The sequence below is a fragment of the Lucilia cuprina genome, chromosome 4, assembly GCF_022045245.1.
Source record: "Lucilia cuprina isolate Lc7/37 chromosome 4, ASM2204524v1, whole genome shotgun sequence".
NCBI classification, from domain to species: Eukaryota; Metazoa; Arthropoda; class Insecta; order Diptera; family Calliphoridae; genus Lucilia; species Lucilia cuprina.
Window position 1 is genome coordinate 26,701,411 of NC_060952.1, and position 22,259 is coordinate 26,723,669.

Sequence of the window (22,259 nt, forward strand, 5' to 3'; positions counted from 1 at the left end):
CAAAACAAGGAAGAAATACACCATTTACAAACAAACAAACAAATATTAATTAGAAATTCAATTAAGCATTTTCATTTTGTTTAAATATTGCTGATTAAGGGGAGCTTACTAATTGAAATTATTTTTAAATTTAATTAAACATTTTGTTATCTAAAAATTTCATCTTGTTGTTGGAACACTATGACGTTTTAGTGATATTTGAAAATTAAATTAAGTATACGTCGTGTCAGCACTCGATATTATTGACAACTGTAAAACTTGTATACAATGTAATAGAATTATTTAAAGCTTGAAATTCTAGTATGTATTTATATTAAAAGTAAGAAAGTCCTTTTAGAGGACATTATTATTTTCTCTTCCAAATAGAGCAATTTTAGTTTTAGGGAGAACAACAGTCAAAAACAAAGCCAATATTGCTAACAGATTTGACGTTTCTAGGGTTGTTTTTGGACTAGTTTGTTGACAAGTTAATTTACTTTAACTACTTATTAGCTCTTTACTAGTCTTTTTCATGTTCTAGTTACTACTAACATGATTAATATTGACTAGTATACCGACTCGCACCCTGTGTAGACTATTGAGTAATCTGGTGACTAGTATATTTACTGGTGACTAGTATATTTACGATTCTATTGATTAGGCTATTGACTATAATATTTACTAGTCGATTGACTTGTCTTTTTTCTAGTTGTTTGACTAGTATATTGCCTAGTCTATTGAATAGCCTAGTAACTAATATATTGACGCATCTGTGACTATTCTTTTAGCCACTCGAAAGATTTTTCTTTGAGTAAGTGCTAACTGACTAACTAGGTAATCTAAAGAAAGATATGTGTACTTACTAGTCTATTAACCAGTCTATTGACTTGTCTTCAAAAGCGCTAAGAAGATCGAAATGATTAGCTAAAATATTGTTGAATATATTACATTTCCTAACTTACCCAACTTACTGGTTTGGGCATCCAGGGAAATAACTGTAGACTGTAGCTGTAACTGCCTTACAAGAGCACAGACTACTCATTATATGGGGACATACATGATATGGAGATGCGTCACTGTTAAACACGATTGGAGTAAGAACTCAGGCTTCTAACTGTTAAATTTCGTCTGACGAAACGTTTGGGCTACGTTAAAGCGACTGTAGAAGCTGTTTAAATAAAGAAGAAGCTGTAACTGCCCAGCCTTACAAGAGCACAGACTACTCATAATATGGGAACATAAATGATATGGAGATGCGCCACTGTTAAACACGATCGGTTTTATTAAAAATACCGGCTGGTTTTCATGAAGGTAACAGGAATCAAGTAGTCAATGAAATTAGGAAGGGAAACCATTCTATCAACATAAATAGAATAGCGATTATAAGCGTATCACAACGGGCAACAAGCTCTCCGAGTTAATTCGCTAACTAGCGAACCCAACGTTACCTTAAAACTAAACCTTAACCTACTTGTTTATTTAGAAATGATAATTTCATCGTACTACATACAAATTAATACTTTTATATAAAATTACGTATGATTGATAATAAATGAAAAGGTAAATAAATATGACTCATACGTTATGATATTTAAAGCAAAATCTTAAGAAATTATTATTTTTTTAAGAAATGCTGTGTGACTGAAATAAACAAATATAAATAAACCAATTTAATGTGTAATTTGTTTAAATTTTTATTTAAATATTTTGAAAAACGTTTCTTAACTTTTAAAGTAAATGAATAAAAATCTACAAAAAAATTTGGTATTGGTTATTTGTATTTTACTTACTAATTATTATATAGTCATTGGGAATTACGTACCTAAAATATAAAAAAGAAAAATTGTTAAAAAAATATTAAATATTAAAAAAATTGTATCACTTAATTTATTGTTCAATAAACTATTTCTATATTTGTCAAAAATTTATCTTACTTATCGTATAAATTACACAAGAAAATGACATTATATATAAACAATTTGCATTAATATTGCAAACATAAGAAAGAAAAAATTCAACAAAAAAAATTAGAGCAGAGAAAACATTAATACTTAGATCCCAAAAAAATTGTTTGACAAATGATGACACAATAGAATTTGTACATTAAGCATATTATGGACATGTTAATGTCATCAATATGATATTCCAAAACTAAACTACTCAAGTATAATACTCTAACAAAAGAATACATATAAATCCTAATATACATAAGTATATACACAGAAAAAATTATCGGTAGTTTATTTTCAATTAACATGTTTTAATTTTCTTTATTTTTTATTTAAACAAATTTTTATTTGTCTTAATTATCTCGTTTTTTGAAACTGTTTGAAACTAAAGTGTAAAATTTTGATTAAATTTTTAATTAATTCAATTAATTTTTTAATTGATTGAAAAAATTTTTCTGGCCTTCTTTTCCATTTTAGATTTTTTTTAAATATTTTATTTTTAGTTTTTGTGCTAGCAATATTTATAATTCTTAAATAGTCCATAAAATTTTAGGCATATAATATTCAAGTTTCTTTACAATTTATGAAACACTTTATATGTTAAATTGTGTCAATAAAGTGATAATTTTTGAAAATGCTGAACGCATTGTTAAAGGTCTAGTATTCCTTTAACGTTGTGTGTAATCGATTAATAATTTGATTGTTTGAATCACCATCTTAATTGATTTATAAAAAATTCTCTATCAAACAGTTTAATTTATTTGATTAATAATTTAATAAAAAATCAATTTTATATTTATTAAATATTTAATTTATACAATTAATGAATTAATCAATTTTAAATCTTGTCTCAATTATTGACATTAATTGTTCTGATTAATCCATTATTTGGAAAAAATATATATATTTTTACTTTTTTACAAATTTGGTAATTGATATCATCATTTTGGTTATAGGTGCAAAACTTGCTTGATACAATTATTTTGATAATTAAAACTCATTTTCAGTTTTTTCTGTGTATGTATGCTTTAAATACATTTGGAATTCTATTTGTCCGTTCCTCAATCGTATCTTAACGATTGAACAGATCTAATAGATAATTAAAATTTCGAGCAAAAAAGTAAATAAAAAGAGCAAAATGAGAAATTAAAATTTGATCTTGAAGACTTAAGGATAGAAGAGGGCATTTTATATTTATTTCAGTAAAATTACAGCCTTTTTATCTAAGCTAATTTGGGAGAAATTTGGAAGTTTTCATAAATGTGCTACAGGCTTCAATAAAACATGAATAACTAAATCATTAAAATATATAATATCTTTGAAATTATTAATTAACCCAATCAACACCGGGTACAATAACCAAATGCTTTTATAAAACAAAAATTTACAAATAAAAAAAGAGTTCGAGATAAACCAACCTTCATAAATTTTAGACAAATAAGTGGTTAAGATTGTCTAACTAAGAGAGAATGAGCAAAAGACACATTAAGAAAGTTTATTTTTTATTATAACAACAAGTGTGTGTATGCGTGTATATTTACATTTTGATTTCCTTTTCCTTCAATATGCACGTAAATATGTATGTATTTATGTTTGTGAGCGGAAGAGAGAAGAAAAGCCCTGTTATTTGTTAAACGATTATCGTGTTCATATGAAATAAAACTTTATTTATTCATTCAGACACAAACACACACAGCACTTTTCGATTCGGTTGATGTTACTAGTGTTTTGAGTATTTTTATCTTTTATCGTGCACAAATAACAAAATGTACACAAATGGAGGAATACAATGCAAAACTATGATCCCCAGGGCGTTTAAATACACAAGCATAAAATTACATTACACATATACAGACAATGAATATTTACTGTTTTCTTTTATTTTTTTTTTTTTTTTGGTCGGAAATAGACATAAAGACGCAACAAAAGAAAAAACAAGATACGAAATCATCAAACGGAAACAAACAAATGGAAGTGATACTCACACCTAATACATTCAAATTTAGGCAAAAGTCAAATGCCATAAAAAGTAAATGAGAGAAAAAAATAAAAAGATTTTTTGGGTACACTTTTGTCCTTGTTGTTTTGTAACTAACAAACTAAGTAAATAAGTTATTTAGACCACACGTAATGTTTACATGCTCAGTCAAACGCACTAGACGTATGTTTCTAACAATAATGCCAAAACTTACGAATCTAACAATGTTATTGACGTTTGTGGCTGAAAATGATGAAACCTTTGTAAGTTTTTTTTTCTTTTTGGAATTGCTAAGAGGATATAATAATGAAAAAGGAAATAAAGAAAATTTGTTTGATTTGTAACCGACTTTAGATTGAAGCTAATTCGAACTTCGCGACGAACATGTACCAAACACTTTGAAAATGAAGTAGTTAAGTTTGTCTGACCTAATGATCGAATTTTGTTACTGTAATGAATAGCATTTGCAATATAGTAAATGTTAGATTTTTTTAATAGCATGAGATAGTTAATGATTGAGGAATTTTTTAATAACTTAAACAAAAAATTTTTATGTTACAAATTAATCTTTTACTTAATGGCATTGCTATAGTGTACATGTAAAAATTAGGAAATATTTTGGAAAAAAAAAACTTTCTATTTATATTTTTCTCAAAACCGCAAACATCCAACGCACAAATAATATAAAAAATAAACAATAACTACCCAGCAGTTTTACGCAACATTTTTCCCAAATGTCTCTAAGTAATGTGGAAAGAAGACACTTTATACCCATTCATTGGAAAATTTAGTTTAGCCCACCATGAGCCTAGCACACGATTACTAAAAAAGAACTAATCAGAGAAAACAGACATTCACCCATAACTGTGGGAAATTAAAAGCAACAACACAATAATGAAACCACATATTCATACAAACAAAAACTTTTATACATAAACATTCATACATACATAAGTATTTCAAACAATATGTTTACATATTGGTTAGTTTCCATAAAAAAAAAAGAAAAAATTTTAGTCACTCTATTGGTTCGTCCTTTCGACCTTTTTAACATGCACATACAATTTTGTCACTTACTATTCCATCTGTCAGTTTGCCTGTCAGTCATTTTGTCAAAACGTTCACGGAGAATGAGAGACATTGATCTAACAAACATCAGCAGTATAACAAACCAAACATATCTGTTCAGTCAGTCAACCATCATTTGTACTATGCGAGCAACAGTGGCAACAGCAACAACATTAAAAATGAAAACCAAAACCAGTCAACATATGATATTAAGCACAAACTTTACCCAGTAATTTTACTAGGTGTTTGTGTATCATTTTTTTATATATATTGTTGAGTCATTTGAAATGTTCTCTTTGTGTTGCTCAGGGGGTGTCAATCGCCACTTTATAGTTTCCTAAGAATACGGAGAGAAACTCAATTGTCATTCAGAGAGGTGTGTGAAAATTTATGTAATTAAATTGTCACTTTAATGTCACATATTAATTGAATGTTGAAACAGACACTTCCAACTGTAAGATACTATTTAAATATATATTCATAAACATTACCAATAACCAAACCAATATAACCATTTATTCATTTCATATTTATTATGTTTTGTTTTTCGCTTACTATTACACTTAGAAAATAGTCAAATAAAGTCTTAAAAGAACTTTATTTGTAGCAACATAACTACAATTAGACTAAACACAAGGCTGAACACAAGGAATTTTTGAAGACTGAATACAAGGAATTTTTCTACAAATTTTAAATATTAATAAAATTTGGTTGATATTGAAAAGGATCACGATTTTCAAGTGGAAATCATAGTTACACAGATAAAATTAATCTAGTATTTTTTTCTAAAATGAAGTATGAAATACTTGATTCAATATGTGCGGAGTAACTAAACATTTTCAAGATCAAACCATATTCATATTTTTATTTTATATTTTTTTAAACTTCCGTTTTGATTTAAGTTCAAATTAAAAAAAAAGTAGGAAAGTATAGTCGGGCATGGCCGACCATATATTATATGGTATATTTTTAAAATTTTTACTTTTTATAAAATTTTTATTTTTTGTAAAGAAACTTTTATGTTGAATATTACTATAATGTCAAAATATTTAAGCCATTTATTGATAAAAAACTAAAATTTCTAAATGAGGCTCAATATAGGTCAAATATGGGCCGATCCTCGGTAAATTTGGGAAAAGGATATATTTCTAAATTACAGTTAGTTTTGTTGAGTTTCATTGCGATACAAATGGTTACAAGTCAATTTTAGACGTTTAAGTCATTTTTTGAAGGGGGGTTTGTATGGGGGCTAGGGTCAAATATAGGCCGATCCTTACGAAAATCTGTAGTATCATTTATACTTATATAAAACTTATTTGTGCCAATTTTTAGAGAGGTAGCAGAATATTTGACGTAATTATAGCATAAAAAGTTAAAATCGGGAGGTACGGTTGTATGGGGTCTAGGTGAAATAATGGACCGATTTCAACCATTTTTAATAGACTTCGTCCTTGTGTCAAAAAACATGCTTGGTCCAAATTTCATCAAATTATCTTGAAAATTGCGGGCTGTACCTTGCGCACAAGGTTTACATGGACAGCCAGCCAGCCAGCCGGACAGACGGACGGACGGACATGTCATAATCGATTCAAAAAATGATTCTGAATCGATCGGTATACTTTAAGGTGGGTATTGGACCAATATTTTTGTATGTTACAAACAACAGCACAAACGTATAATACCCTCCCCACTATAGTGGTGTAGGGTATAAATATTAAATTAGAATTCAAACATTCTTAAGAGAAGAGAATTATACGAATACATTCTAGATTAAAGTTGAGAAATATTTAGTTTAATTATGTATGCGACTTTTCTTTCTGTATAAAAAATTTATAAAATTTTGCACAAACGAAAACCATTGGGCCATGCATAGAAAAATAATTCATATCTGGAATGAGTTTGGTAATAAATATTATGAATTTAAGAACATTTTTATTAAAAATATTAAAAATTCATAAAATGTATGAATTTGTACATGACGAAATTTTTTTAAAACGTAATTTTTTCTACGATATTTATTATCTACTAAACTATTTCCATATTCAGCAGATAGTAATCCTTAATTAGCAAATTTTGTATAATTAAAAAAATAGAAATTGATATGTTGAAAATCCAATTCTAAAACAAGAAAATATCACAAACAATTTAAAAATCTTAGACATAAAAAAATGTTCCAAGAAAAAATTATTATTTTGTATAATTAAAAAAAATAGAAATTGAAATGTTGAAAATCTAATTCTAAAACAAGAAAATATCAGCAATCATACCATTTAGGATCTTATTCTTAAATATTATTAACTTTTGTCAATGAAACCAGATGATAATATTTATGCTGAAACTTTTTTCTGTGTAAGCTGAAAGAATAAATTCAATAAATGTAACAAAATTTCATGTAAAATATATTATAAACATGCATTTTTTTATTCTATGTGTATCCTACTGTTTTTGTTATTCCTATTTGTAACGTATTATTGCTATCATGTTGTTGACGAATCTCTGTTATTTTTGTTAAGAACTTTACTGGTCAAAGTGCGTGTATATGTATGTAACTATGAGTGTTTTGAATGTTTTTTTTTTAGCTCAAAATGTTTACACATTCTCATCAAATACATAAAATAAAACAAATACATATGTATATTAGGGTGGACCCCTAATGCTCTTATCGAAAATTTAAAGTTTTAAATTACGATACCATTTTCTAAATTACATTTTTTGTCCTGATGTCAATATTTGGTGAGATTAAAAAGTGCATTCTTAAAGTTTTATGATTTTATCCTTTTAATGACATATCAAACATGTGCGATTACAGAAATATTAAAAAATTGAGTTATATAATGAAAATAACATAAATTTTTGGATTTTCAAGTTTGTTTTTCCAGCTCACCAAATATTGATAAAATTTAAAAAAAAAATATTTCTAAAATTAACCAATTCTCATGCGATAAAATTCTTTAAAAAAAAAGTGATTTCCCTATTGTACATGTTCATATTATTTTGACAATTCTTAACATGATTTATTTGATTTATGTTGATTCGTTTACATGTTGTTCAACACAACACAACCCAACCACCAGCCATTGTCCCGTTAAATATTTAACAGACATCACCACATAAACAATCTCTTCATGCTGTTTAAATTCATCTCATATAAAGGGTATAGAGAAAAATTTTTACACAAATATAACCACTAAGTTAACGGTATTATATTATTTTTATTTTTTGGTTATTCAGTTGTCTAGTTTATTGTCCATTATTTATTTTGACATGTTATTTTCATTTTTGTATTAAATTGTGAAGAGATATTTGTTACCATTCTGGTTACAGTAGAACCTCGTTAAATACTGCAGATTTAAATAAATTTCAATATATAAGAAAAATTCTCTTAATTCAATTAATTTATCATTATTGCACAAAAACTGTTTCTGCATAATTTGTTAGAAAAAAATTGTTATAACTTTTATTCAACATTGAATCAGAGTTTACTGTATGCTCTTTTTTAATATCCTTGTTGTTTACTGTTTGTTGTGATTTTTTAGGAAATTGAAGTTATAGTCATTATTCTTCTAATACTATGTTTGGTTTTTTTGTTATTATCCATTATCTATAAATATAAAGGCGTTTTTGTTTTGTTAATAAATCTTTAGAAGATGACTGTTAATTTGTTTATAATTCGTTAAAAAAAAATGTTATGTTAAATTAAAATGTTATTATAGATTTCTATTCAATATTTACTCAATGACAATCTTTGACAATCTTAAATAATTTACAAATAAGCATACATTTAGGACAAAATTATCATGTATTTTTAAATTTGATAAAACTGTATGAAAGACTTTAGAATCAAGCAGAAGTTATTTTCATATATATTCTTAAAAGAAAAGATTTAACATCTTTTTTAATTTATTTATTTTTGTGTGAAATATTGATGTCTTGAGCTACGTATACGTGGTTGTCAGATCTTACAACGTTGACATAAAAATGTTCAGAAAATGTCTAACAATCGTGTGGACACACAATTTTTTTTATAAAGCATTTCAGACTATTTTGCAAAACAAAAATTGTAAATTTACAAGTTTATCAGACAATTTTTCCACATCATTGTAAGATCTAACAACGTGCATACATAGCTTCACTTAATTCCAATTTTCTAATGCCGATTACTTGAAAATTGTAAAAGATTATAAGCATGTTTTTTGAGGTTTATCCGTGCACTTTTATAAAATAGAAATCTTTGAAAACACAAAAATAGTGACACAGGATTTTAAGCCGTCAACAACGCCGCAGAATAAATAGATGTTAAAAAAGTCTTTTAAAACGTTTATCCTTTAATAAAAATAAATTAAGGTTTTTTATATTATTTAAAAAATTGTAAAAGACTTTTTTATATCTTTTGATACTGACAGAATAAAATAAAAAAATACTAGTATTTTTTATCTTGTTCGCTTGACATAAAATTCGACATTATTTGATCACTAGAAATATTATCATTATTTTTTTCAAAAATTTACTTTTTAAAACTTTAAAGTGCTTCAAAAAGGACTCATAATCTCGAAATGAAAAACTAAAACTGCAGTTCTCCCATTAAATTCATAATTTCAGACGTATATCATCCGGTTCGTGTTTAATTTTAAGTGTCAGACGGTGTTATTATAATTATTCGAAATCGACAATTAATCATTTGAATACGCTAGTAAATATTGTAGTACTTTTTTTTAATACAATTTCAAGCTTCATACATATTTAAGTAATTTATTGGAGAAATTACTAAATCCAACTACCTACACACCTGACATACATTTTTTCAAGTATAAAAATATACCCACTTAAGTATTCGCACTATTACAAGTCATTATCATCATCACCATCATCAATGACACCATTTATTTGCAGCCATTGTTTCCGCTGCCGTTATAGATATAACTGTTTATATTTTCAGTCAAAATAATAGATTTATAAATATTAGTGGGATGTTTCAATAACATACTTCTTTCCGAATTCCAAAATTGTTTCTTATCAGCAACATACAAAATTATGATAAAAAATACGCCCTAAGAAAAATAAAGGTACTCTAATACCATAGGTACCCATAAAGGTATTCTAATATGTATATAAAACATGAGTGTAAATTATGATCATCACTATAGTATTTAAGAAATGTTGCAAGTTATGTTGAAAAGAATAATGTTTTACTTTTTTATATAATAACAATAATATATGCACATGAAGATACTGTTCATCATTCTACAATATCTTTTTAAAGCTCTTATTTTGTTTTCTTCGTCGTTTCAATCTTTAGTCTGTCAGGTAGTAAATACTAGATAGAACAAAGTAGTACATTCATAACTAGTTATGTGTTTATAAACTTTTGCTGTTATTCTCTTATTATTTTTGCTACAACAGCAACAGGAAGAAAAAAAATCATAATACTTAAAGTTTGAAAAAAAACACACGTCACAGCCACAACAGGATAATCAAGGCACGTAAAATATGTAAAAATTTGTATGTAGTAATATTTTATAGAACATCGATCGGCCACCATAGACAATAGGGCCCGAAAGTATTTGACTAATACTTGAATATAAACGAAATAAAACAAAAGAAAAGCCAACTTAAATTTAAAAAATATGGTACCTCTTTAATAAGGACTTGTTTCATTTTTGTGAAATATCTTCCCTTTTTGTCGATCCTAGCATAACTGTAGCATAAAAAATGGATTGATTTTTATATATTTTCCTAAGTTTATATATTTCTTCATAACATATATTGCCTTTTCTTATAGACCTATTTTCTTAAACGATCTAATAGTGCGTTCGATTACAATAGAATTTTAATTGTAATATAATTAAAAAGTATCCACTTTCACTGTCTTCCCAACAACTGTAGTGTCTTTCAGGCTGAAATATTTGCAATAATGTCAGCCTGTAGGGTATAACATGACCTCAATACTCGCGGCAACATAGAGAAACCGCTTCCTTATAAATGCCATAAACAATAAATGCAATTTCTATGTTCTCTCCATTAAAGCTTTCACCTCCCGCAAATTCTTACTTCTCTATGTTTAGCTAATGTCATTATTGTTCATTAAAATCCATTTTATATAGACATAAGCACAACACAGATTTTCTAATTTGTTTTATTTATTACCCGCTACACTAAATGTTAACAAAATGAACGATTTTAAAAATCACTGTTTTATAATCGAGGTGACATTAGAGTTGACTGAATGGGACAGAGAAAGAGAGAGAGAGAGAGAGAGAGAGAGAGAGAAAAAGTACTTAACAAAGTTAACGATGTTTGCGTATTAACAATATTATGCTTGCTACATGAGTTTACTCTATTTTTATCGAATTGCAAATGTTAATGACATTACTGTGTTGTACGGCAAACATAATCATGGTCTATTTATGGATGTGTGTACGTATGTACGTTTTTGTCAAATAATAAACACGCACACAAGAGTAGTAAAAGGTAGAGAAAGAGAAAAGTCTATCAACACATTTAAGTTGTGATGACGTTGACACAAATATATCATCACACTTTTTCCAATTGACAAATGAAAGAATGAATGTATAATGATAATGATGATGTCGTTGATGTTGATAACTATAAACATGAATGCAGCCCCGCATACCGCATGTTGGTTTTCCTTTTTATAATTCTTTTCATTATTAGAAATTTATCTATGACATATCTCCTTAATGTTAGACATTAAAGGAAAATACTGTCTTAAAAGGATACACTTACAACTTGTAAAACTTTTGGGATATATTTCTATTTTGGTATATTTGGTGTGTGGTAATATTCAGGTAATGATTTGTTGTTACATAAATTTGTATATGTAAAGCTAGACACGTACATTTAAGACTCGTGTGTTGTTCGAATTCACATCAAAGTGCATTTATAAACGAAACTCAGTACTTGACTTTTACTCTGACTTTTATAATAAATGTTATTTATTATTGTAGTGAATATATACAAATGTTTATACATACATAAATAGATTACAGATGTAAAGAATACACCACATAATATGTAATCGTATACATGTTTATGTACTCGCACTCATTTGTTGTGTCTTTCATTGATGAATTGCTTTTGCCTCTTCTCATGTTGTTCTGTTTGTTTTTGTAATTTTCTTATTACAAATTTAAAAGAGCATTATGAGAAATACAACAACAGCAGCAGCAACAAAATGGAAAACATAGCTCTTTGAGACGTGACATATTTGTAACCAAAGTTATTGCAAAAACACAAATAAACAGAAGAGAAATATAAAAAATTAGTAAACAGAATGTACAAAAAACATTATGGCAAAGATGTGACCGGAAAACATTGGTAAATATATCTTAAGATTACTTGTCTTTTAGCACACCGCAAAGTGGGAATGTCTAGCGGGACCGGAATTCACAGAAAAATTCTAAAATACACATTTATATTCCTTTAATTTTCAGTTTAGTTCTAGTTTTATCCTATTCTGATCTAGTTCTAGATCCAGTTTAAATTTCATAAAATTTTATATAAAATTACTTAAAATGTAAACATTAATTTGAAACATTAAAAACAACAAAAAGTTTTCGCAGAAAAATCAAATTAGTACTAGAACAATCAAAATAAATACATAATTTTCGAATGCTAATAATCACTATAAAATTCCTTAATGCTTTCGTAGTAGTATAACAGTACGTATGATTTATTTTCAATTTACACAATACATTAAAATCACTCATGCGTCAAATAACCTTTAAAGTTCATTTTTAAATCCAATTAAATGTAATTTTTCATGAGAAATTCATAAATAATTTAATAATTAATCCCAAATATTTTAAGAGAAAATATTTTCAACACTTTATTTAATAAAAAACTTAAACTTCTTAAATAATTTTTTATATTTAAACATAACATACAAAGTAAAATTAAAAGGATTTAAGAACAAAAAATAATATAATTTCTGTTAACTGTCAACACTAATAAACGGTTGAACTGCCACAAATTAAATACTGTAAGCACACACCACACATACTTTTATATAGTTGAGTTTATGCATGAAAGTAAAATACTTCAACGCATTTTCAATATTTAACAACATTAATGATACAAAAATAAAATTTTTTATTATTTTTTTCTGCTTTTGGTCTTTCTTATATGTATGTATATTTGAATGCAATTTTTGTGCTATGTAAGTAATATTGACCAAAAGAGGATGTTGTAAATTTATGGAAATGCTCCGAAACCTTTCAGGATGTCCAATACGACAAAAAACGAAAAATAAACAAATAATGAAAAACAACTATAGCTGAGAGATGTTCAAATAGCTCGTTTACAACTTTGATGTACACTTAAAGAATATTTTGTTTGGTTTATTATTCGAATATTATAACGTTTGGTTCAGTTCTACAAAAACATTCAGTTCAGTTCTAGTTCAGTTCTAGTTCAGTTCTAGTTCAGTTCTAGTTCAGTTCTAGTTCAGTTCTAGTTCAGTTCTAGTTCAGTTCTAGTTCAGTTCTAGTTCAGTTCTAGTTCAGTTCTAGTTCAGTTCTAGTTCAGTTCTAGTTCAGTTCTAGTTCAGTTCTAGTTCAGTTCTAGTTCAGTTCTTGTTCAGTTCTAGTTCAGTTCTAGTTCAGTTCTAGTTCAGTTCTAGTTCAGTTAGAACATTAGAAATCGTGTCCTCTTTTTATTTAATTTGTGTTTCCTTTTTATTTGTATTTACCTAAAAAATATCACAAAAATAATACGAGATTATATCATTAAAAATATTATAAAATTTATTTTATGCGGAAATTCCCGAAATCACTGGAAATTTCAAAATGAATCCAGTTTTTTCGGAAAATTTAATAGTGCGGAAAAAGAAAAACACTACTTGCTATGAACTCTTCAAATTGTTATAAATACGCTGCATTTGCAACTCCATTTAAATTATCATTATCTGTTACATTCTTTAAGTGTAACAATAAAAATTTAATAATATGTATGAGTTGCTATGATACCCTCCCTGCCAAAGTAACAACGAAATGACAAGTAATTTTACACGGATATCCGTAACAGAAAAGAAACAAAATGCAACTGCAACGATAATAATTCAACAACGTCACTGATGCCACTGAAGGATAATATTTTTCTACTTGAATTGAAGGTATAAGAGATAATTGCATATCACATGCATATTAGCAAGTTGCAGCACATACACACTATAAGCATTTATGTATGTGTACAACTATGCAGTTTACATCTTTTTGTGGAAACATTAAAATGCGCACATAACATAAGAAATGTAGCAATTTTAATTAAGAATAAATTAATAAATGTTTTCTACACGTTTAACAGTTTGTCACAGTTGTAACAAAATATATGGCAAATGATTGATACAATGTCACATAAAAATTACAATAATAATGTTGGGGTTTTTAAAAGTACTCGTTAAAGTTTGAAACTTTATTTAAGTGTATTTTATATATTTTGTTGCTTAAGGAAGAAATTATGTGTGTATGTGTTTTTATACAATTTTACCCTTAGGTCATACATAAAAAACAAAATCTTGCTGAAATAGAATCTAATCTATAAACACGAGTGTGTAGTAACTTTTATGTATGTAATATCTTGAAGTGGCAATGGAAATAATAAAGGTTTAGAAATTAGGCATTATTTTTGATCATCAAGACAGATCAAGCTCAAGGTAGAACATATTTCTCACTACGTTTAGCACAAGTAGCACAACTCTACACTTTAATATACTTTCCAGTTTGGAGTGCCACTTCTGGTGTTCTATGCTAAAGTAAGGATTAATTTCTAATCCGCAATACTAAAAGTATATACGCTTCATTTAATTCAAAAAATTATAAACAAAATATTGTACTAACCAAATATTTCAAATACATACTGTCAAAAAGAATACTGCGGGATACACAAAGATATAAAATGTATTGTATATATGTGTAAATCTGATAAAGTACTTTTGTTTGAGTTAAGTGAAGTAATGCACTTAATTTTTACAACTGTTGTGTTTTACATACAAGCACAGTAACACACATAGACAGAGGAATATGTATGTAGTACATTCTCACATTTATTTTGCTGTAGCCTGGAGGATCGTTAAGTTTCAGCAAAATGTTTGTACTTGTAATCGTATGTACATACACATTTTAGCATACTTGCAAATACTTTTCCCAAATGTATGAAAAATGATAATGATTTTTTTTACAAAAGAAACATATAACCGGTAGAAAATTTATTCTTCGATTATAAAAGAAAAAAATTATAAAATTATCATTCTTGTACCATGGTATCAGTTGAAAGCAAATACAAACCCCTGTAATACATAAGTCTGACAAACAATTTTAACATAAAGACTGGGATTTTATGGAATTTAGTAACATGCTGAAACCTCCAGTGAAGGGCCAAGCACTTTATATTTCGGGAAATCTTTTTATCAAGACCCCTCTGTACGTTTAAGTTTGCAAAACTACCTCAAGGTATATTACACATATAGTGTGATTTTGCAGCATGGAAAACCTTTTTCTCTCCAAACATCAAAATCTATTAATTTCCTATTGACCAGTATTCATTCTATACGCAATTAATGGTATAATCATCTTAAAAAAATAAAATATAACAAAAAGTCCCAACTTTGTAGTTGTAAGTAAATTCAAATACTTTTATACACACTTACGACTTCGAATGCTTAAGAAACAGAATGAATGGAAATGTATAGAATTGACTAGAATAGAAAAGAAAATACAAAAAAGACCTAAGACTCTGAAAAACATTAAATTTGTTACAAAAGAATTACACAAAGAATAAAATAAAAAAGTTTGAAAAAAGTTTTTTTTTTCTTTCTGTTACTTTAGTAACTACATAAATGGTTTGTTGTATATGGATGATATAAAATGAAACAGTGGTTAGAGAGGAAAATGTACAATAATAATAAGAAGAGACTTGCAAAACTAATCATGCAAATGGAATTCAGTAAGTTACTTGATTAGACTTGATCACTGTATCGCTGTTACTACAACATTTGTAGCTTTTTCTTCTCAGTTTGTCACTTTTAATGTGGTTTACTGTAGATTTACTTAGAATATGTTTTCCTGTAAAACATGTATTCCTTACGAAATTTTTTTTAGCACATAAAAACGCACCAAAATACACCTTAACTATTACAAATACTTATATAAATGAAGAGCAAAATATTTTGTAGGAAAAAGTTGACAATAAAATACAATACTGGTTTAAGTTTATGAGACATAACGTATGCAAAAGAAAAGTGGAATAAGTTTTAATAACCTACAATACTAAAAGAAAGGGTATTATAAGTTTATAGCTGATGTTTGTAACGCTTAGTAATATAATTCCCACAAAGTTAAACGCTACTGAATTATCTTACTATCTCATCGCAAAATCGAAACAACTGAACTTAGAATCATGAAATTTTCACAGCAGATATGTTTTTTGGTTATGTAGATCCACAATATTACTAATATAGGTAAAATGTTAAATACAGCTATAACTACTTTTAAATTAAGCAGATGGGTCTCAGGTACTTATTTGAAATTCGTACTTTTGAGGATTTAAAATGTGTAACAAATGTGATTTTGGCACCTTTTTTGTCCCTTTATAATATTTATAACTTATTTTTTAATTTTTTTATGAAAATTTAATTTATAAACCTCTGATAAATGTTTATGAACAAAACTCTGCTAACATATCTTTCAATAATACGACACTGAAGTGTTGTACTTTTCATAATTTAGTACTTTATGGTTGTAAAAATTTATTCTTGGTACTTTTTTCAGTACATTAAGGAAAGTTTATCGACTTGTAGACGTATACCAATTCACTGGGAAAAAAAAGTACCAAAATGGGTAAAAACGCGAAATTTAATTTATTCAAACTAATTCAGGCAATTTTTATAAAATTGTTTATTTAAAGGGCATTCAGACGATCACACTTTACGTACGACAAGTCTAATGAAAAAGTAAAATGAAATTCCATCCGTATATCAAAAAAGAGAATAAAAGTCCTATGATTTATATATTTTGTGTTTACACGATTGGTATAAAACAATAAAAAAGTCAGATGGAAACAGCTGTTTCATTTTTTATATATGTTTACATAAAAATACATCCCTGATCTAATGCGACCTGCTTGTTTTTTGAATCATTTCAAAAAATGAAGAGAGCCATACGACTGTCCATCTGTATTCTCTCTCAATTTGTGATGGTTTCATTACATATTGCGTTTAGACGATACCATCCGTGCTCTTCTACACAAAATTTTGACAGATAATATTACTTGTGTGATCGTGTAAAGCTGGCTTTACTCACACAAAATATCATATTGGTATATTATTTTTGAATTCATGTACTTATCCTTATATAGCTAATTTTTCACAATTTTTCCAGACAAATGAATGCAGATTTTAATTATTTGTGTTTTATCTGTGATATATAGACTTAAACATGAAATATTTTATAAACTTAACTTTCAAAAAGTTCCTATTTTTACATATTAGTACTTTCCACAAAAATCAAATTTATTCCACTTTCCTTTTTTTTCTTCAAATGATTCTGTTCTTCTTTAGGACAGAACTTTTTAGTACTTTTGATCTCTCAAATAGTACTTTTTGAAAATTCAACCTAGAAACATAAATTTGAACATGACTAAATGATAATCGGTAAGCAATCTGATAAACCGGAAAACATGATACACGCTCCGTATTAAATAAGCATTTGTTGAGACAAATTTTTGTAATTTTTCGTTTTTCAGGTGGTATTTTTTTAATTTTTTACAATATTGTGCATAGAAATATAAAAAAAGACTTTTTGTGCATCAAATTATATTTTATGTTTTTTTTTAATTTTCTACAATATTGAACACAGAAACCTTTGATTAAATGAATATCTGTAGGAGTTATTTTATAGTATTTATTTTTTCTTCAAATAGTACTTTTGAAAATTTCTGTAATGTGGAAGCTAAACAAATGACATTAAAAATACCCTCTCCTTTCTAAATGCGAATTTTTAGGTGATAAATTTCAATAATATTGAACGTAAAAAACTGAAACATTAAAAGATTTTTTAATCAATTAAAAATTTATATAATAACACCTAGTATTTATATAATAACATTCTAGTATTACATTCATTGTAATAGTTTTTTTTTTTTTTTTTTTGATCAGTATTTTCAATATAATATTTAATGAAAACCAATTTTTCAAATGTCTTTCTTTTTAACTAGCGAAAATCTCTTAAATATTAATATTGCATTTGAAAATATTTAGACAATCTGCACAACTATGTTTTAAAAATTATGATATCGATATCAAATTTAAAATTATAGCTTTTTAAGTGGACCTTTAGTAGCTTATTATATAGTCGGCTTTTGTCCCATTTTACTTTTTTTATTAACATTTACGTTGCATAAGACTTGCGGAGATTTTCTACAACATTTTTATGACATTACTATGTGACTAGAAGGTTGAAGTATTTGCCAAATAAAATACAACTAGAAAAAATAACAATCGGTGAGAACAGCCTTTTAGAAAAATTTCTCTCTTGGGCGAAATCAAAGAAGGATTTCCACACTCGTAAAATGAAATTGTATAGCATTAAAGTAGTAAATCTTGCAAAAATCTTTAACTATAGATTTAAGTTAAAAGATCAAATTTAAACTAGTGATTAGAGGTAGATCACAATTTTTTTATTTTTATTATTTTTCTCAAAATCTTTTCGTATTCATAACATTGTATGTTTTATGACAAATACAAAAAAAAATAGAATTGTCACAAAAAGTATATTTCTTAATTTGTTTACAAATATACACAAGTTTGTTGCATAAAAAATGAGAACTTTAGTATATACTGTTTTATTATTACTTAAACCCCCCCATCCTTTTAAATGTAAAATCTAACAAACTTTGTCATAAGAGAAAAAAAAATTGAAAGAAATTTGAAATACTTATTCTCGTATCTGTTAGAGAGATAAAGTTTTAATAATCTTAAATATGCTTTAAGGGTAAAATATGTTGCCCTGTATACTTGTACCAAAAAAAAAAGTAATTTCTTAAGTTTAGTTTAAAACATATTTTTGCTTAAAGTTTTGTTTATCAAAGTTTTTAAGCAATTTAAATTAATTGATAAATTCAATTCAAAGTATTATGTAATAGCAAAATCATTTGGTAAATAACTTAAATTTTTTAGTAGCTTTTATTTTATGAATTTTATAACAAAAATTATCATCGTATTAAGTTTACTTTACTCCACTATAGTGAGATACGTATTATGAGTTTGATCTGTTAATTGTAACACCTAAAAATAATGATCATATACTCATCTTAAAGTATACCAATCAGCAAAAAATATGTATTACCTAATTTGTTTGTGGTTCAGTACAAACCTTGTGACCACTCTACAGATGGCAATTTTAAAGATAAATTGATGAAAATCGGGCAAAACCTCTTGAAAATTGTTGATGTCGGTCCATTATTTCTCTTAGCTTCCATACAATTATACCCCAGAATAAGTACTGAAGAATGTTAAATGTTTCAGTATCTCTACAACATTCATAGTTGTGTAGAAGTCCAAATATTACTGGCAATTTGCTTAATAATGATCGAGTCTCTTTTGACCCAATTATCTCAACAAAGTCCTCTTTAGAAAATGGCTTGAAGATCAATAATTTACATATTAGCACTAGTATCATGACAAGATCCTACACAAATAACTAATAAAAGTAAATCTCTTTAACAATATTTATAACGATACTACTATATTTACTCTCATCTTTAGGAATGAGTTTAAATTTTCAGTGTGATTTCTGGGACATTATCAAGTTTTCGTCGAAATTAAATTTATAAATTCTGACAGTGACGGGTCTTGCCAGCCCGAATACCTAGAATGAATGTGACGGATATTATTGTTTACGTGTGTCTCACAAAATCTTCGGAATAGTTTATGGATTCTTACTTCGGTCTACCGGTGACGTTTCTAGGTGCTGTTACCGACTCAAAAGTGATTATCTCATCTACATGGTTGTCAACGGAAGTGATGTTTTTGCATTTTTAAAGCCACGAGGCAGCAATAGTCAGAGAGTAGATAGCTAGTAGATATACTTGAGTAAAGTGCACGTATCGTGGACCGGAAATTCCATAAACGTTAATTGCCACCGACGTGTAAAAAGCACTGTCGGTGGTGAGTCATTACAGAAGCTCACCTAGTCGTTGAAAAAGAGCACCGAGAAATAAGACCAACACAGCAAGTGTTCACTTAAAGCACTACAACATTTATTCATCCAGAGAGTGATATCACAACCACTTATTGAAAAATTGTAAGAAAACTCAGGAAGCATCAGACCTCTTTTTATTTACCAACAAAAATTTTCCATTAAAATAAGGCCCGTTATTGGGCCTGATCTTTACATAGTCTAAAGCGATTAACTATTAAACTCCGTTCGAATGTCAAAAAACTTCAGTGCGTTATTTAATTCGTTACATACTTTGAAAGGAAGATGTACCGACTCACCCTTTATGGAAAGCCTGTTTTTGTTACCCCTCTCAAAATTTACCTTGCTCAGTTTTATGATAATTCCCACCCAAAGCACTGGTAAGCTCAGTTGGGAATTGAACCCACCATCTACGGTCTACCAGATTAGAACACTAATCACTAACCTACAGGAAGCCACTATTTCAGTGCAATATTTTTTTATACCCTACACCACTTTAGTGGGGTTTGTGCTGATGTTTGTAACGCATAATAATATTGGTCCTATACCCACCTTAAAGTATACCATCGGCTTAGAATCATTTTCTGAGTCGATTTACCTATGTCCGTCCGTCTATGTAAATTTTATAATCAAACTACAGGCTGCAATTTTGAAGATAATTGAATGAACGACGGGACGAACCCTATTGAAAATGGTTAAGATCGGTCCTTTATTTTACCTAGCCCCCATACAAGTGTACCCCCCATAAAGGGCTTGTAAACATTGTAATCAAACTACAGGTCGCAATTTTGGAGATAATTCAATGAAATTTGGCACACGATCCTTTATGGTACTGTAGACGAAGCCTATTGAAAATGGTTAACATCGGTCCATTATTTCACCTAGCCCCCATACAACTGAAACCCCGAATAGGGCTTTTAAGTTCATAATTATGCTTAATATACTCGTATCTCGACAAAAAGCTGCAAAACAAAAAAAGTTCTATACTAGTCTTGATGACCCTGATGAATTTTATAATTATAGGGCCTTATTTGACCCTAGCCCCTCTAAAAAGTCCCCATCAAAATTTAAATTAAATATCCACAGTTTTATTAAACAGTAAATGGCTTTAGTATATCTGAGGCAAGGTACAATTCAACTTAAATGCTTTATTATGAAAACTAAATCACATTTTATTCGTATACAGGTGTAGGGTATTATATGGTCGGCATCGCTCGACTATAAGTTCTTACTTGTTTAATTTAGGAAATGATTCTTAAATATAATTTATATAAAATTGATATATTTAAACAAATTCTTAACAATTTAGTTACAAAATAAAGAAAAATTTAACAATGTGCCTATCATTTAAATAAATTATATAGACTTTTAACCCAATTTTTGTTCTAATAATTTTCTATTTGATATAGCAATGAATCAGACAAGCATAACTTTCATTTTTAATTTTTTACACCATTTTTTTAAATTTTCTCTAAATTTATTTATTTTATAATTTTTTTCATTTATTTTACAGATTTAAATCACGCATGGTTCGCTGCTTAGCATCATTCACTTATATAATACGTCAAATGTGTTCGCTAGGTGTCACCGTCTATACACCCAGTGTAGCATTATCTACAGTGATTGGAATACCGTATTGGGCATCCATTTGTTGTATGACAACAATATGTGTATTTTTCTCAATTAAGGTAGGTGTAGATGTGGTGGTGGCGGTTGGTTGGTTAACAAACTAAAACATTTTCTTAAAATAGATACAAAATTTGATGTTCAATAATAAATCTTATTTGTTTCACGTTCTTTCTGATTTTAGGGTGGTCTTAAGGCAGCCATAAATGCTGATGTTATACAAACTGTCACAGTTATTATTGTTTCTATAGCCATTATTATTAAAGGTACCATATTTAGTGGTGGCGTGAAACGAGTTTACGATATAAATCGTAATGATGGTAAGTATACTAACGCACAAACAGAAATAGTAAATAAAAAAAATTTACGAAATGATTTAGTAACCGAGGGGAAAGTGTTGTCATTACGTTATGCTAGGGCATGGTAGCTAATAATTTGCTTAGATACTTT

At 27.7% G+C, this 22,259-nt stretch overlaps 1 protein-coding gene across 1 annotated transcript in view; it reads left to right on the top strand.

Annotated features, from left to right (window-relative positions):
* Positions 1 to 22,259, top strand: part of LOC111682624 (sodium-coupled monocarboxylate transporter 1) — a 122,340-nt gene that overhangs the window by 89,119 nt on the left and 10,962 nt on the right. Inside the window, exons 7-8 of the mRNA XM_046950832.1 lie at positions 21,697 to 21,871; positions 21,994 to 22,129. Of these exons, the coding sequence (XP_046806788.1) occupies positions 21,697 to 21,871; positions 21,994 to 22,129 (311 nt within the window). The remainder of the gene's footprint in view (positions 1 to 21,696; positions 21,872 to 21,993; positions 22,130 to 22,259) is intronic.